The sequence below is a fragment of the Coregonus lavaretus genome (genome assembly GCF_964263955.1).
Source record: "Coregonus lavaretus genome assembly, chromosome: 23".
NCBI classification, from domain to species: domain Eukaryota; kingdom Metazoa; phylum Chordata; class Actinopteri; order Salmoniformes; family Salmonidae; genus Coregonus; species Coregonus lavaretus.
The window spans coordinates 19,612,451-19,631,472 of NC_140010.1; the positions used below are offsets into that span (position 1 = coordinate 19,612,451).

General features: G+C 42.1%; 1 protein-coding gene across 1 annotated transcript; it reads right to left on the minus strand.

Moving 5' to 3' along the window:
* Positions 1 to 236: 236 nt before the first annotated feature.
* On the minus strand, positions 237 to 6,369 carry kncn (kinocilin; the record flags this gene model as incomplete). Its single annotated transcript, XM_084139445.1, has 5 exons — positions 237 to 312; positions 2,898 to 2,991; positions 3,675 to 3,746; positions 3,847 to 3,915; positions 6,222 to 6,369. The coding sequence occupies 5 exons, from the start codon at positions 6,367 to 6,369 to the stop codon at positions 237 to 239; spliced, it is 459 nt and encodes a 152-aa protein (XP_083995571.1).
* Positions 6,370 to 19,022: the final 12,653 nt, after the last annotated feature.

Below are 19,022 nucleotides of genomic sequence, written 5' to 3' on the forward strand. Positions count from 1 at the left end.
GGCATCGCTAGTATAAATATAGGATAAGAATAATATTGGTAATAAAATGAGACATTTTGGAAGAAAATATGTATTCCTCTGTATAGTTAGGAGAAGGCACACTATGTAGCTTTTGAATTGTATTGTTGAACTAAGTAAACATCTGATTCACCAACTTGTGAAGTCCATTTGAAGGTGAACTCAAGTCTGAATAGGCGTGCATGAGAGGTGTTCTATTTGGCTGCTCTAAAACCAATTTACGGGAGGTCTGGCTCAGGGAGGGTCTGCTTGAACTTCCGTCTGGACAAGATGTCTGGCATGTCTGAGGATGTCCTGCAACAGAATAGTGGGAGTGTTAGGAAAGATGGCCTAGCTCATGATAAAACCATTTTTGTTTGTGAGATATATGTGTGTGTGCGTGCCTGTACATGCATGCCCATGTGTGTGGAAGCGTGTGGGAGTGAGTCTAACTGGATCAGACATGCATGCCCTGCAAGGTTGGTGAATAACAGAATCAGACTCAGACAATGAATGAAATCAGGGGTCTCTTGGTTACCAAGGCAACAGCATCCGGAGCAACTTGATTTCTTGGTTTTGACAAGGGATAGAGGTCTCCTTCTCTTCAGTACATTTGGGTACTTATAGTACTGTTCTAATCGACTTAGGAGACAGGACATCCATATTGGTCCTTTGTACTGAACTGGTTGTGATACTTTTTCCTTCTTTTTGGGGGGGAGAAAGATTTTATATGCTTCAGTGCTTATCTTGTTTCATTTTCTCCATCGACAGTTAGCCTATATTCTCTATATTCTATATTCTCACTGTTGCCTTATAATTTAATTTACTGCTGGGTTCGTCCTCTTCTATTATCCTCTATGTTCAAAATAGCTAAATGTTATCATGAGAAGGTCACAGTAGTAGCAACACAAAGCAGGGTAGTCTGCCAGTGCCACTGACTCCAAATGATATCATTAGCATTCACCTGGTCCCAGCAGAGACTATCAAAAACCTTAATTGAACTGAGTGAGAGAGAAGCAGGCAGGAGCATAGCAGCATACGTACAAGCAGGCTGCAATCCAAATCATTCCATTACTCTGGAGTGCCACTGAGTGGCTGGGTATTAGCTAGGCATCATCAGCTGAATACATTCACAACCAAAGGGATTCCCCAGGATACACTGTGAAACTAAAATGTACATGTACACTACCAGTCAAAAGTTTGAACACACCTTCTCATTCAAGGGTTTTTCTTTATTTTTAAAACTATTTTCTACATTGTACAATAGTAGTGAAGACATCAAAACTATGAAATAACACATATGGAATCATGTAGTAACCAAAAAAGCATTAAACAAATCAAAATATATTTTAAATGTGATATTCTTCAAAGTAGACACCCTTTGCCTTGATGACAGCTTTGCACACTCTTGGCATTCTCTCAACCAGCTTCATGAGGTAGTCACCTGGAATGCATTTCAATTAGCAGGTGTGCCTTGTTAAAAGTTAATTTGTGGAATTGCTTTCCTTCTTAATGCGTTTGAGCCAATCAGTTGTGTTGTGACAAGGTAGGGGTGGTATACAGAAGATAGCCCTATTTGGTAAAAGACCAAGTCCATATTATGGCAAGAACAGCTCAAATAAGCAAAGAGAAACGACAGTCCATCATTACTTTAAGACATGAAGGTCAGTCTATTCGGAACATTTCAAGAACTTTGAACGTTTCTTCAAGTGCAGTCGCAAAAACCATCAAGCGCTATGATGAAACTGGCTCTCATGAGGACCGCCACAGGAAAGGAAGACCCAGAGTTACCTCTGCTGCAGAGGATAAGTTCATTAGAGTTACTAGTCTCAGAAATTGCAGCCCAAATAAATGCTTCACAGAGTTCAAGTAACAGACACATCTCAACATCAACTGTTCACAGGATACTGTGTTAATCAGTCCTTAATGGTCGAATTGCTGCTAAGAAACCACTACTAAAGGACACCAATAAGAAGAAGAGACTTGCTTGGGCATTAGACCAATGGAAATTTGTCCTTTGGTCTGGAGTCCAAATTTGAGATGTTTTATTCCAACCGCCGTGTCTTTGTGAGACACAGTGTGGGTGAACGGATGATCTCCGCATGTGTAGTTCCCACCGTGAAGCGTGGAGGAGGAGGTGTGATGGTGTGGGGGTGCTTTGCTGGTGACACTGTCTGTGATTTATTTAGAATTCAAGGCACACTTAACCAGAATGGCTACCACAGCATTCTGCAGCAATACGCCATCCCATCTGGTTTGGGCTTAGTGGGACTAGCATTTGTTTTTCAACAGGACAATGACCCAACACACCTTCAGGCTGTGTAAGGGCTATTTGACCAAGAAGCAGATTGATGGAGTGCTGCATCAGATGACCTGGCCTCCACAATCTCCCGATCCCAACCAAATTGAGATGGTTTGGGATGAGTCGGACCGCAGAGTGAAGGAAAAGCAGCCAACAAGTGCTCAGCATATGTGGGAACTCCTTCAAGAGTATTGGAAAAGCATTTCAGGTGAAGCTGGTTGAGAGAATGCCAAGAGTGTGCAAAGCTGTCATAAAGGCAAAGGGTGTCTACTTTGAAGAATCTCAAATATAAAATATATTTTGATTTGTTTATAAATTTTTTGGTTGCTACACTATTCCATATGTGTTATTTCATAGTTTTGATGTCTTCACTATTATTCTACAATGTAGAAAATAGTAAAAATAAAGAAAAGTAGTAGGTGTGTCCAAACTTTTGACTGGTACTGTATATTTCAAATGTGAAAAAATACCCAGACATGCATGTGTCTGTGTGTGTGTGTGTGTGTTTGTTTGTGTGTGTGTGTGTGTGTGTGTGTGTGTGTGTGTGTGTGTGTGTGTGTGTGTGTGTCTGCGTGTCCATCTGTCTGTCATGTCTCACCCTTCATCTGCGGAGGCCTCAGCCATTGGTCCGGCATCAACAAATGTCCCCATCCGGCTCTTAGAGCGCTCCAGATTCAGCTGGCTCTGAGTCGCTGTTAGGAGAAAGGGAACACAACAACAACCTCTGTGTCATATTGAACAATGGGAGTATCTATGAAGCATACATATTCATTATACAACAGCTACCTGAAGCGAAATATATGTGCATATACAATGTGAATACAATATGCATTATTAGCCCATGCCTGTCTGAGAAATCAGAGAAGTGTAACCAAATAAACACTACTGGCTATGCAGTGGTTCGGCTGGTCTTAGCTATCTGTAGCTTATACAACCTAGTCCAGCCATCTCTCCACATCATTTTTATTATCGAATAGACTAACTGCTATGTGCAGCATCCTTTTGACATAACTCTCTCCAGCCAAATTGCTGCTGTTCAAAGCAATCTCCATCTCATCAAAGAGTATAAAGGAATGAGTGTGATGAGCTTTCTCTAATGTAATGGGCATGCTCTTTCATCACACATTCTCCTGGCATGGTTCATTATCATGCCCTAGCTGGACCGACCTGCAGAGTTATAAAGCATTTTACTTAGAATTTAGTCAGATCTCTGCCAAGGTATCATGGATTAACTGTCACTATCGTTCACAAAAAACAAAAATCTCTACAATGAATTGTATGAGTTTGAACTACGTAGAACTGACTCCAACACTGGGGACGACAGCAACTGAAGCACAGCAACTAAAAACTACAAACATAGCCATCTGACATTTACCTTCTTGTTTCAGTGTCTCTGGTTGCTCAGGGCCAGGAGGGTTAGCAGGCATAGGGTGCACTCTGAAGTTTCCTGTGAAGAGAGGACTTTTTTTTTTTTTTTTTTAAGAAACAGTTTCCTTGCAAATGGATTTGCTTGATGTCAAATCAAATGGGAGACATTGATAACTTACCCAAGTTGGGGAGAATGTTGTTAATGTTGAGCCAGGCTCTTATGAAGGGGAAGACAGAGATGAGGAGGCCTAGAAAAGAAAGACAATGTTGACACTAATTGATATCAGTTGACCATGGTGTTGAACTACTAATAAGAGTATAGTACTGCAAGTGTAGGCGTTACCTTCATTTACTGGTTTGTATTGATTGTAGGATTAGGGTGGTTTCAAATATCCTTTTTGATACTGTAAATGTCAATTAACAAACAGATGGAAGCTAGTGTTTGGTCTTGAGCACGGACCAGAGTTAATGGCGTAATAAATTGCTGATTACTATATTCCATTGTGGGTTCTCAAAAAACAAATGTCAGATAAACAAAGAAAGTTCCAATGACATGGGGACTGCACACACATACACTGGGGAGATACAGATACAATTGATATTACATTTCCTTCAAGTGGCTCAACAAACACAAACCTAAATGACTATCTCTCTGCTCATGCATATTTTATTTAATGACAAGCTGCTAACTTAATTTTAAAGGGACATTTCAAAAGGTTTAACTTCATATTCATCATCTCCAGCACCACCCCAACATCAACATATGTGAAAATGGCGCGTTTCTATGATTTGTAGTAAAAAAGATAGAGGAAGATAAGTGTTTCCAATGACATCATCAACATATTAGTAGACAATTAGTAGGCAATTAGTAGGCAATGCATACTCATAATTGGTTAAAATCACACAATACACACCGATGATGTCATTGGAAACACTTATCTTCCTCTATCTTTTTTTACTACAAAACATAGAAACCACAATTTTCACGTACAGTATGTTGATGTTGGGGTGGTGCTGAAGATGATGAATATGAAGTAGAACATTTTAGAAATGGCCCTTTAAGTGTTTTTAAGAATTGTTTTGGCTGATATGGATGTTTATCAGCATTATGCTCAGTATGAAAAAAGGGGACAGATTCCCGTCTGGTGCTACTCAATTACAAATGAGCTCCCATATGATGGTTAGCCTACTGGTAGAAGAGAACTGGATTTGACTTGATCCATTTTCTTAACCCTGACTCTCCTGCAGTCTCAGGAGCCCACTAGGACTTGTTGTGAATGCATCCAAACAGCTCTAGCTACCCTTGGGCAGGCAGGCTGAACACACTTATTGATTTCCCTTCTGAGCCACAGAGAGAGCTGCCATTAAACAGTGGCTGGTCCTGAGGGTGGCTGCGTGGCTGTGTGTGACGCATGTCTATGCTGTCAGAACATCTCACCAGTCGCCAGGCTGCAACAGGAGCGAAAAGATCCTCGCTATGAACATTGAGTTTTGATCAGTCAGTTCATAGCCACAGACATAGCCTACTCGGATCAGTGATTTTACTCTTTGGAGCAAATAATAAGAGGACACCTGCACTTCAGGACACAAAATGTGATTCTGCAGTGCATGGCTGAAAGTCCCATCATGGCAAAGAAGGGGTTGTCTGTGTGACGTAGTTCTCCATGCAAAATGTCAAAGAAATGTCACATTTGAAGAATTCAATGCTACCATATTGTTTTGTTAAGAAGCAATAAGTTGTTGTTTTCTTACAAGGAAAAGCCACAAAAGTTTTTAGTTTTAGTTTTGGGATGATCATAACAACAACAAAATCAGAGGCTATAGTTGACTTTGAATGACTTATACTCAGTGTAGATCAAAAGCCGGCCACTTGTTTTCTACACTCTGACACTGCACTTCACATAATCTCCTGGGTAGAGTGGAATACCCTGCTCCCCATGCTGCTATCAACTGTCTAAGATTACACCAGCAGATCAAATGATCCCTGGGTGTGTTTTTGATGGAAGTGGATGGAAAATGGCATGGCTCACTGATCATTCACACAGTCTGCTGCAGGACTTGGCAAATATTAGACATTGCAGCAGGCCTTGTACACCTGAGAAAGGATTGCCTCTTAGACCCATATGACACCTTAGGATAGAGATCAAATTGTCTACCGTTTCAATATTGCAGTATAAAATCCTTCAGTTACAGTTAGGAATAAAGATAGATGTACATGTTTTTGTTGAAGAAAGCAAGGACATCCTGGAGTATACATATTGTTATGATAGAGCACAGAGATAAAAAAAAAGTAAGTTCAATTTGCATGGAGTTTTATCTTTTGGAGAAATGGCCCACTTGTGGTGCCACCATCAAAGATGCACTAGTTTCTGAACTGAATAAGCTACCAGTACATTTCTGTAGGCATGCTGTATACTGTTGCTATAAATAATGTTTGCATGCCTTTTGCAATGCTATGCCCTGCAAGTACCAATGGAAATTTGCATGTTTTGCATAGCACATTGCATAGCACTCAACAAAATCAAAGACTAGGTGGAGTTCTGGATGTACTCACCCAGCCCCCCTGCACCCAGGAAGATTCCCCCTACGGCATCCGCATCACACTCCCTCGACACCCCGATAATGATGCACCCTGCCACGATGCTGAGCAGGGCCGAGCCCACCCGCAGACTGTGGTACTCCCCAATGCTGACAGCGCTCATTCGGCAGGTGGAGAGGAAACCCCCCACCTGGTCACCAAATGCTGCCCGCTTAAGGCCCTAGACACGCAGAGGGACTAGGACTGGCACAGACTGGACTGAACCTTGGCCTTCAGAGTCGGACCCAATGGTAGCACCTGTGTCAGCACCAACTCTAGTTGCAAGTACCCACCGCCACTCTCACTCTCACTCTCACTGTCACAGGACTCCTTTCTCTGCCAGCCAGGCAGTGTCTCTGCTCTGGCCTGCTTCAAGACTCCTCATGCATCATTAAAGACATGGCTCTGGTTTCCCTTTGCCACCGTTCATTCATTCACCCTCCAGACAGGGATATACAAACTACTCTACAAATCTAATCACAGCTGCTCCTCCCTCCCTCTCCCCCACAGGAATACTTAGACCACTGATGGCTCCGTCAGTGATGGTAATTAGGACTAAACTGAGAGTGGTCACAGAGCCTCTGTAGTTCCCCTCTCTATAATACAGTGGTCAAGGCTGGGTGTCATGAAACATAAATGCACAGTCACATTGCCTACTGCTCTCGAGACCCTGGCTGACACATGTGGAATGTGCTCTGAGATTAAGGTAACAGCATGCTTGTGATTATGCAAAAGAAAAGCAGGAGAGAGAGATGGAGAGAGAGAGGGGGCGAGAAAGTTCGAGAGAGAATGAAAGAGAGATAGAGAGAGTGAGAGGGTGGAGAGAGGGTGGAGAGAGGATGAGCGAAGGAGAGAGGCTATAGAGGGAGAGAAAAAGAGAGAAGGAGAGGGGAAGAAAGAGAGATAGAGGAAGAGAGAACACTGTCACTGATAGCGTCTGTGAGCTAGAAAGGAATGTAATAAAAGGTTCTGAGAGTCCTCTGTGGTCGGGGCCTGAGGCCGTCCACAAAGGCCCGTAGTTGCCATAGGAATAGCATATCCATGGCAACAGAGGGAGCTGAGCGTGAGTGGAATTACAGTTTTTTACAATCACTTTGGCACTAATTTCAGAACCTTGACGTCATTTTTCAAAACTCTAGACACAAAACTCACAACCAATGATCAAAATGCACATTTTTCAAAACTCTAACACTTTTTTCAATTGCTTGGATACAATACACATACAACTAAGATCATTTGTTCATTTAACAAAAATCACCTGTTCAATATGACACAACTTAACATCAAAGTACTACTATTTCAAAAGACAATTCACACAATACATTTCAGATGAGTGTCTATTCATTTCATTACAATTATCCAACTATCAATTGATGCAACTGCTCAAAATGATAAGTAACTGTTGCATTACTCTTAATGCATAGTTGTATGGAAACAGACAAACAATATTCCATGTTTAGATCATGAAAGTTTCAAGATAACGAGATTCATTGTCACCAATTAGCATGGAGCATGAACCAATTAGACTACATTATCTATGGATGTAATATTTCATCATCATTCTTTATCAGACACCGTTTCTATGGTCCCATGTACCACCTTTTCAGACTATTTACAGTATTGACAGTACTGCACTGTATGGATGCAGGCCCTTGTAATTGCTTGTCCAATTCTGCCAACTCGTTACTGATGATTGAGTGGAACGACATTGTGGAACGAGTATATAAAGAATTGATTGGGATCCACTTGCAACAACATAACGATACGTACTGTAACATGGAGCCGGCAGGTGATCCAGGTCACAATAGAGGTCAAGCAGTGGTGGGAGGAAGACGAGGAAGACATGTTGGTCAAAGGAATGGCAGGGGACAAGCACCCCTTCTGAGAGGTGGTCGTGGGCCTCGTTTGAGAGGTGTGGGGGAATGTGGTAGAGGACAAGGGCACGGACCAAGACAACGGCAGCAACAGCAAAGAGTGTCCAATGAAATCCGAGCAATAGTTGTAGACCATGTCATAAATCATGGCATGACAATGACTGAGGCGGCTACAATGATACAACCAAACCTCAGAAGGTCAACTGTGGCCTCAATAATCAGAACTTTCCGCAATGAGAAGCGGTAAGTCGTCAGCATGCACTAAACATTATGCTACTCTCAATTGTCAAATGACTGTATACCAATGTATATCACAGAGTAGGTGATGTGACCAAGTGTCTTCTTACTGTAATGTTCCCTGTAGAATTGAGACTAGGCCAAATAGGGGAGGCAGAGGCAAAATTCTGACTGACCAACAAGAGCAGGCTGTGGTCGATTTGGTTCGGGCCAGAAATGATATTCGCCTTACAGAAATCCGCCAGTATATCTTGGACAATGAAGACATGTTTAACAATGTGGAATCCATAAATTTGCCGACTATTGCACGCATGCTGAAAAGGCACCAGGTGTCTTTAAAACAACTATACCATGTGCCTTTTGAAAGAAATGCAGACAGAGTGAAGCAAATGAGGACTGAGTATATTCAGGTATGTTCAGTTTCAAGATGGCTGTTGTAATAAAATTCCCTACATTGTAGAGTAATCAGTAAATCTCTTTCCAAAATGTATTTTTAGAAGGTGATGGAGCTGGATGCTGATGACAACCATCACAAATTCATATATTTGGATGAGGCATGCTTTAACCTGGCCAAGACAAGGAGGAGAGGTCGGAATTTCATTGGCCAGCGGGCAACCATCCAAGTACCTGGACAACGTGGGGCCAACATTACCATGTGTGCGGCTATATCAGAAGATGGTGTGGTGGGACGCAGACCTCGTATTGGATCATATAATGCAGCTCTCCTTGTAACCTTCCTTGATGAGCTCGATCAGGTCTGTAGAGCTGATGGCGTGACCTATGTCATTGTGTGGGATAATGTCAGGTTCCACCATGCTCATATGGACCTCGTATTGGATCATATAATGCAGCTCTCCTTGTAACCTTCCTTGATGAGCTCGATCAGGTCTGTAGAGCTGATGGCGTGACCTATGTCATTGTGTGGGATAATGTCAGGTTCCACCATGCTCATATGGTGCAAGCATGGTTTCAGGCCCATGCACAATTTACCACCCTGTATTTACCCCCATACTCTCCTTTCCTTAACCCGATTGAGGAATTTTTCTCCACATGGAGATGGAAGGTTTATGATAGGCGCCCTCATGAACAAGTCACTCTTCTCCAGGCCATGGATGACGCATGCAATGACATCACGGCAGACCAGTGTCAGGCCTGGATTCGCCATGCTCGAAGGTTTTTTCCAAGATGTTTGGCTAATGAAAACATCCATTGTGCTGTAGATGAGAACCTGTGGCCAAATCCACAAGACAGAGTTGATGAAAATGTAGAAGTACAGTAATCACTCCTATGTTTTGCTTTTTACAGTACAAGCAAGCAAGTTGAGGAACACTGCATTTGATGTTTTACAGTACTGCATTGTTTTTCATCAATATATTTAAGATTTTGTTAAATGATTCCACTGTGTCTGTAGTATTCTCTCTACTACTGCAGTACTTTTACAGGGATGTATTTACATTTAGTACCATAATGAAACATGTATCACCTATTTTGTACTACAATATTTAATGATTGTACGAACAATGACACAGTGAAACTATCAGTTGCTTGTGTGCTAAATTAAAGTTTCATTGGTATTTCACAATAAATGTGTTTTTTGAACCAATGATTGTGCAAGACTTCTTTAAAGATATGAATGCACAATGCAATGTTTTGAACATTGGACAGCCTGTGTTACAAGTGATGACCGTTTTGACTTTTGTGTCTAGAGTTTTGAAAAATGATGTCAAGGTTCTGAAATTAGTGCCAAAGTGATTGTAAAAAAACGGTAACACCAGCGAGTTGGGTAACAAACAAAGTTATCGGGAGGGAAGAAACAGTGACACATATCCTGTTCAAGCTGCATCATTTTTCATTTTCATATTAATGCATTGTGGTAATATCCTGGTGCTTGAAAGACATGTTTGCTTCCAGCCAGTATATTACTTTGTAAGAATGTGACAGGGTAATCAAAATATTTAAGGAGCGTGTGTGTGTGTGTGTGTGAGAGAGAGAGAGAGGCACCAGGCAAAGAGGTAACTTGTCCCTGAAGTGATTGATCAAAACTCTGTGTTCCCCTGTATAATACAAAGACATTAGGATTGTGTAAAATAAATTACGGCAGACGTGAAAAATGTATAACACTACATTGTTATCTCCAACTTCTGCAGCAGTTGATGCTTCCCTCTGTTCCTCACATATCAACAGCAAGTAGCCTAGTGCCAATTAGCCTAGGCTGAGAGAGGCCGCCTGGTGAAACCAGGCTGGCTGAATCATTCATGATAAACTCTGTACTGTAGCTAACATCCTCTTCCTCTGTGTGGCAATGGGCAGGTGATGGGATATGTCTGCTCTGTCTGTCTGTCTGTCTGTCCATCTCCACCCTTCCAGCCTGAAGGTATGGATATCAATGGTGGGGAGTAAGATACATCAACTATTTAATGGTTCATTAAAGATGTGCAGTGGGAGGATAATGACCTACATCAAATTAAAATTGTGGAAATGTTGTCTCAGTGAATGGTCATCTAGGCCTGTCTCAATAGCAGGGGGTGGACAACAATGATGACTGGCGTGGGTTTAGAATGATGAGGCCAAGTCACTGTCAACAACCAGTTCACTCAAGCTGTAAGCAGATCAGCCCATCTCCAACACTGATGGCATGCAAAAACCTTGGACATTTCCTCTCATCTCCCTGGCGACTGGTGATAAATTGGCTGACGAGGCAATACAATGGCCACTAACTGTTACTGTGTAGGTAAACCAACCACTTAATAACGTACAGTATTAGGCTCTCCTTTTTGAAGTAATTGGAGGTAGAGAACAAAACAAAAAATGTGGACATTGTGTACAAGCATCAAATGTATAGTATTTGACACCTACAGTGGGGAAAAAAGTATTTAGTCAGCCACCAATTGTGCAAGTTCTCCCACTTAAAAAGATGAGAGAGGCCTGTAATTTTCATCATAGGTACACGTCAACTATGACAGACAAAATGAGAAAAAAAATCCAGAAAATCACATTGTAGGATTTTTTATGAATTTATTTGCAAATTATGGTGGAGAATAAGTATTTGGTCAATAACAAAAGTTTCTCAATACTTTGTTATATACCCTTTGTTTGCAATGACACAGGTCAAACGTTTTCTGTAAGTCTTCACAAGGTTTTCACACACTTGCTGGTATTTTGGCCCATTCCTCCATGCAGATCTCCTCTAGAGCAGTGATGTTTTGGGGCTGTCGCTGGGCAACACGGACTTTCAACTCCCTCCAAAGATCTTCTATGGGGTTGACATCTGGAGACTGGCTAGGCCACTCCAGGACCTTGAAATGCTTCTTACGAAGCCACTCCTTCGTTGCCCGGGTGGTGTGTTTGGGATCATTGTCATGCTGAAAGACCCAGCCACATTTCATCTTCAATGCCCTTGCTGATGGAAGGAGGTTTTCACTCAAAATCTCACGATACATGGCCCCATTCATTCTTTCCTTTACACGGATCAGTCGTCCTGGTCCCTTTGCAGAAAAACAGCCCCAAAGCATGATGTTTCCACCCCCATGCTTCACAGTAGGTATGGTGTTCTTTGGATGCAACTCAGCATTCTTTGTCCTCCAAACACGACGAGTTGAGTTTTTACCAAAAAGTTCTATTTTGGTTTCATCTGACCATATAACATTCTCCCAATCCTCTTCTGGATCATCCAAATGCACTCTAGCAAACTTCAGACGGGCCTGGACATGCACTGGCTTAAGCAGGGGGACACGTCTGGCACTGCAGAATTTGAGTCCCTGGCGGCGTAGTGTGTTACTGATGGTAGGCTTTATTACTTTGGTCCCAGCTCTCTGCAGGTCATTCACTAGGTCCCCCCGTGTGGTTCTGGGATTTTTGCTCACCGTTCTTGTGATCATTTTGACCCCACGGGGTGAGATCTTGCGTGGAGCCCCAGATCGAGGGAGATTATCAGTGGTCTTGTATGTCTTCCATTTCCTAATAATTGCTCCCACAGTTGATTTCTTCAAACCAAGCTGCTTACCTATTGCAGATTCAGTCTTCCCAGCCTGGTGCAGGTCTACAATTTTGTTTCTGGTGTCCTTTGACAGCTCTTTGGTCTTGGCCATAGTGGAGTTTGGAATGTGACTGTTTGAGGTTGTGGACAGGTGTCTTTTATACTGATAACAAGTTCAAACAGGTGCCATTAATACAGGTAATGAGTGGAGGACAGAGGAGCCTCTTAAAGAAGAAGTTACAGGTATGTGAGAGCCAGAACTCTTGCTTGTTTGTAGGTGACCAAATACTTATTTTCCACCATAATTTGCAAATAAATTAATTAAAAATCCTACAATGTGATTTTCTGGATTTTTTTTTCTCATTTTGTCTGTCATAGTTGACATGTACCTATGATGAAAATGACAGGCCTCTCTCATCTTTTTAAGTGGGAGAACTTGCACAATTGGTGGCTGACTAAATACTTTTTTCCCCCACTGTATATAAAACATTATGTTTAATCTTGTTTATTTAAATCTTACTTCTATTGCAATTCCATAACCTTATGTGATCCTCCTACCAGGCACCCATAGGCCTGCTGGGTCATTCCTATTATCTGGTGCCTTTTCTGTCCCCAGGAAATATATTATTCTTATTTGGTGTAAAATTTGGATTCCAAAAGGCTAGAAATATAAGGTCAGGTGTCCTCTTCCTTAACACAAAAATATGGATCTTGAAGCTACATTTTCTGTTTTTTTTCAGTGGATGTAAGAGTTTTTGCAATGTCCCTGGGCGTTATTCATCAACTTCCACAAGAAATATAAGCCATAAAATAATACAATATTTAAAATCTTTCTTCATTATTTTATAGTCCTAGTTAAATTCTCTTTCATCTTTAGATTTTTTTTTTTTGTCATTTAGCAGACGCTCTTATCCAGAACGACTTACAGTTAGTGAGTGCATACATTATTTTAATTTTTTTCATACTGGCCCCCCGTGGGAATCGAACCCACAACCCTGGCGTTGCAAACGCCATGCTCTACCAACTGAGCTACATCCCTGCCGGCCATGCCCTCCCCTACCCTGGACCAATTGTGCACCGCCGCATGGGTCTCCCGGTCGTGGCCGGCTACGACAGAGCCTGGATTCGAACCAGGATCTCTAGTGGCACAGCTAGCACTGCGATGCGGGAGATAACGTTTTTTCATGATTATTGCGTGTATTATTTTTTAATTTAAGATTTTCTGTTTGTCTCTGATATCACTTTCTACCCTGTTAGTCTGTTGTAATTCTCCATTTAAGAAAACAACCCCTTCCTACAATGGCAACACATTCAGGAAGTGTCATCATTTTATTTGTGGGAAAACAATGGTGCAAAGCTAAATAAATATAAACACAGTTGTATCTATTTTTCCATGTTTCATGTTGTTAGTCTGTATGTCCCACTCATAATCCCTGCTGGCCATTCCCTCCCCTACCCTGGACCAATTGTGCACCGCCGCATGGGTCTCCCGGTCGTAGCCGGCTACGACAGAGCCTGGATTCGAACCAGGATCTCTAGTGGCACAGCTAGCACTGCGATGGCTAAATTATAGAGGAAATGTACCACATTTTAAATGTGTTTGATAGAAGTTAAAAGCCTGTTCAAGTGTTCACCATTATGCTAGCTCAATCTTTCTCACTCACAGTGCTATAGCTAATTTAGGCTCCAAATTTCAACCCTGTTAGGATTATGCACCTAACAGTTTGGAAAATGCACTTAAAAAAAACAATAGTGCCTGAGCTTGACCAATATGTTTTTCTGAAATGCACTGCGTAACAGGAATGACCCTGCTAACTATTGAAATCATATGAAGTGGGCAACACGTGGTAAACAGCATCAGGAGAAAATGACGTCCCTTGAGATGGCAAGAATGAGATGTATGTTAGGAGAAGTACAATATTATCATAAGGAGACGTATATTTGGAATACAGAGGAGGAATGGAGGGAAAAAGAGAGGCAGAGGAGGTCGAAGAGAGAGATAGAGGAAGAGGGTGAGCTTGAGTAGGGTAGAAATGGTGAAAAAAAAGGAGATGGTTTGTCGAAGAAGAATGGTAGAAAGTGTAAGCAGAGTGAGCCGTACGCCGAATCGACGTCTGGAGGAGAAATGGAAGCGAATGAGGGCAAATTATCAGCGGTGGCAGGTGTGGTGAAGTCCTCCGAGCCTGAGGCTTGCACCGATGGTCAGAAGAAAGATGAGTCTGTGATGGTAGGAGTGACATTTTCTGGGAGAAAGTGGACCCTTGCCTTTTGGTTGCTCCATTTGTGGTTTCAGGGTGGGTGAAAAGGGAGTTGGGTGCTGTGGAATTGGTGAAGGTAACCCAAAGTGGTCTTGTGATAATTCTTTGTGTTTCTGCTGGTCAGAGGGAGTAGGCGCTTCACACCAAATGAATGGGGACAAGAGATGTGACTTGTTTTGCTCTCAAGAAAAGGGTGCCATTGAATGGAATGATTACTGGTGTAGTGATAAATGTGAAAGTGGACCAAGTGAAGGGAAAGATTCCGTGTTTGTGATACTTGTCGTTTGGTGCAACACAGACAGGGTGGCGTGAGTGGTGAAACAGAAGAGTCATTGTAGTATTCTTTTGAGTTTTGATGTTGAGTCTCTGCCCGACAAAGTGATGTAAGGATATTTCAGTTATCCTATATGAGCTTATGTGCCGAATACATTACGTTGTTACAGGTGTCAAGCGTCTGGGCATGTGTCAGCAGTGTACAGGAGGGAGGTTTCTAGGTGTTACGTGAATTATTTAACAAACTATTTCAGTGTCTCTGTGCGTCTCCCAAAAGGTTGTAAGTCTTTTGGGATTTAAGTAACGGCCAGAGTCCCGGTCTGCATAGTCAGAGATATTTATTCATTGAGAATTCTGCCATCACAATTTCAGAGTCCATCTTTTATACTCATACGTCATACAAGAAAATCCCTCCCCTCTGTAGGCGGGCTGTAGTTTTCCACTCTAAAACTGCTCTACTGACCATCAGTTCACACACACACACATATACACACATGCATACACACACACATACATACACACACACACACACACACACACATATCCTACTCCCTGCATTACTCAGTTATTGCCATTCTCACAATATTCTGCACCATGTTTTCATAACAGTTTCTCCCCTCCCTAAATTGGGAGGCCTCTTTATCTTAGTTTCTCAGTTGTCTTTGTTGTCTGGCCTAACTCTTACTCACATTGCTAAATAGTGGCTCAATGCCATAGCCTTTACTGGTCCTACACTCACACATTTCTAACACATTATACACAGTTTCAGGGTGTAATAATTAGTCATTAATAATTAATCTATCAATTCCACCCTTTGACTAAATATTACACACATACAAAATATATGTTGTTATAGAAATGAATCACACTCATTGAAGTATATAAGTTGGTTTGAATATAAAAACATTACAGGTTCATCAGGGTTACCCCATGATTAAAAGCGTAACATTACTTTTTAGCAATGGTAACTAGTACATCATACTTAAAACGAGACTTTAATACACAAAAGATCATTACAATAACTTTTAAACTAGAGATTTATAGTTCTAGGAAAACATCCAGTCTCAAACTATCTGGATCGTCGTCGTCCTCCACCAAGCCTGGTAGGTCATATCCTTCATTCCTTAGGTCGGAGTCCGGGATTGGGCCGTATCTCACCATCTGTTGGGAAACCGCCTCATCCATCGCCTTGCTCACCAACCCTCGGACACAGGGAATAAGACAACATCCACAAAGAACAAGTATAGCCATAGAAGCTATAACTGCACCCAGAATAGTTACAACAATAGTTTTCCATTTACCAAATATGTTATCAAACCAACCGTTTAGGGAGCTATCAATACCAGAGTTCTCAGCCAGTTCGTTTGCCAGCGTGGTGAGGCCCTGAAGCGCTTTGGTCATGGACCCGTCCGGTGCTGTATTGTTGGGGATGAAAGTACAGCACATAGATCCAAACAGAACACAAACTCCGCCCCGCTCAGCCAAAAGAATATCTAAAGCAATTATATTCTGCCATGCCATTAAGCTAGTTGCCGCTGTCTGCTCAGCCAATCCCTTTATTGCATCACAAGTGTGGTTTATAAATCTTTACTGGTTATAGTAAATATAATTTATCCAATCTACGTTTTTATTAATTGTTGACCACCAGAAAATACTTGATTCAAACCCAGCTGCGATCTGATTCCTAGCTTTGAATTCTTCTGGAACCCCTCGAGGTACTCCTATCCCATCAATATATATCCTTTCATCAAAGGATCCCGGGAGGAGGTCCCGCTTTCTACGTGACAACTCACCAGTCTCTGACACGTTTGATTGTTTGCGTATGTAGGTGAGTTCACAATCTTTTATCACCACACAACCACCAGATGTCAGCACAGGCCTGGTTTTGGTTCCTAAAATCCTCTGGCTGCAACAAAGAGGAGAGATTAGTCATGGTCTCTTTAGTTGTGACATTCTCTGTGTGGGAGCAGGAGCTAAGATACCCTACCCTGTATCCTGTCTTACTAGTCCTAGAAAAACAATAATAAGAATCCCCTGAGACTTCAAACGGAGGCCACCTAGGTCGGGGTGACTTTGTTATCGGGGGATACAGATAGTGCAAGTTACTACAAGACTCCTTCACCACATTCCCAGGTGGCTTGAACAATTTAATCATGGAGGATAAACCTGACGGAGAGTTAAAGCCTGTCAAGGGGAACGAAGTAGTTGTTAACCTTGGTTTGGCTGTCCCACAGGCATAACAGTCCTCTTTAGACATAGTTATTGCCGTATACTGAATCCATTCCAACCACAGGTTAGGATCTCTATACCCCGTCTCCACCTGTACAACTTCCTTCAGGTCTATAGTTTGCACTATCTTCACCACAGCCCCGGTCTCACTACCTCCCTCAGAGAGGTTTACTCTATAGGGTGCCCCAGTTGAAGAGGATATCTCACTTGTCAGGTCTGTAACCTGTTTTAGCATAATTCGGACTTTCAGACAGTACCTACCCTTATATGGGTCGCACTGCCATTTCTGATAATTCCCTACTTTCACAATACTCCACCTGTCCTTAAACTGTGTATGGAGATTGACATATCCCCCCCCCCCCGCTCGGTATGAGCAACTACATAGTCCCAGGATGTACATGGTGACATACGTATATATCTCCCATCCTTTACGATACTACCAGCCAGTAGTCCCCAACTCCCCAACTGGTCCGCAAAGACCTCAAAAGGTGATGTCCTTCCCTACAGTCCCTAGTACTTCCCCTTTCCCTACGTCTAGCTGTCTCCTATGCCTTTATAGACTGTGCTCAGGTATTATTTATCAACTTGTGTTAGGTTAACTACTACTTCTAGCGGATCAGGAGGGTTTAAGTGTGTTAGGAATATGGCCCCCACAATCAGACAGCTACCTACCGTCAGGAGACCTGTGAATCCCCACCCTCGCCCTGAGAACATGTCAGACGCCAGAGGCCAACCCATTGCTTTACCTTCTATCGAACTCACACAGGGATGATCAGACAGGGTAAGGGAATCTTTGTTAAGGAGCCAACCCCCGAGCCCTAGTGGTGATCGGTTCTTTCTCCTAACTCTGTGTTTGTTTGTCAGGTGTAGCTGGGTTTACCTTTTTGCAGTGTGTGACATGCACCCAGGTGGATCTTTCGGCGATTCTTACAGCGAAGGCCGTCACCAACAGGACCTGATATAGACCTTCCCAACGGGGCTGCTTCCAGTTTTTCTTCTTTAAGGATTGGATCCACACCCAGTCACCTGGTTGGATGGAGTGGGTTACCTTCTCCTTTAGTTCACCTGTGGGGCACAAAACCTCTGACATACAGGTGTGGTTAATAAACTACCTTCTCACGTGTTCTGCTAGGGTGCTCTCTAGTTCTATGTCTGCCTGTCTGGTCCTGCCAACTGTGGCATTCTGTAAGGTCTTCCAAACACTTTCTCAAAGGGGGATAACCCATCTTTATCTGGGGTTACTCTAAATTTCCTCCCTTCACTCCGTGGTAACTCTATAAAATCAATTTCCAATTGCTGGAAAGGGTACTTAGCTGGAGGATACTCACCCTGAGGTGCCCTTTGTCTGCCCTGGTGATTATTTTGAGCACAGATAACACATCTTGAACAAAAGTGTATTTTTATTTTTTAATCATTAGTAATCCCATATGCAACAAAGTGTTGTCTAATCTGCTCTACCATCCATCCCTCCTTTTGACACATGTGCCCATGTGTCAATATTACCACCTACCTAAACAATCACTTAGGTAATATTGGTAATTTATCATCCAATTGCCATCCCTTATTTTTATTTATTTTTTTAGACTGTCCCTTGCTTCTTTATTGCTCCTATATTCCTGATCTCATTACTAAATAAATGATCTAGGTAATAGCTGTTTCGCATTAGATTGTGCCTTCCTATGATTACTGCAGCTCATTGCATTAATTTAGTTTCAAATACCAACTTGTTGTTTATTAAAGCATACTAAAAATGAAATTTAAATGACAACATTTGATAATACCTCAATTTACTTCTATCCCGTAATAATCCCCAAGATTAGTACAATTGACTAGCAACAGGTATCCCTCATTCAGGGAAAGCTCTCTCTTCTGTTATTTTATGGTTCAAATCATATTTATTATTACCAAATTATAATCTTCTTCACACTTT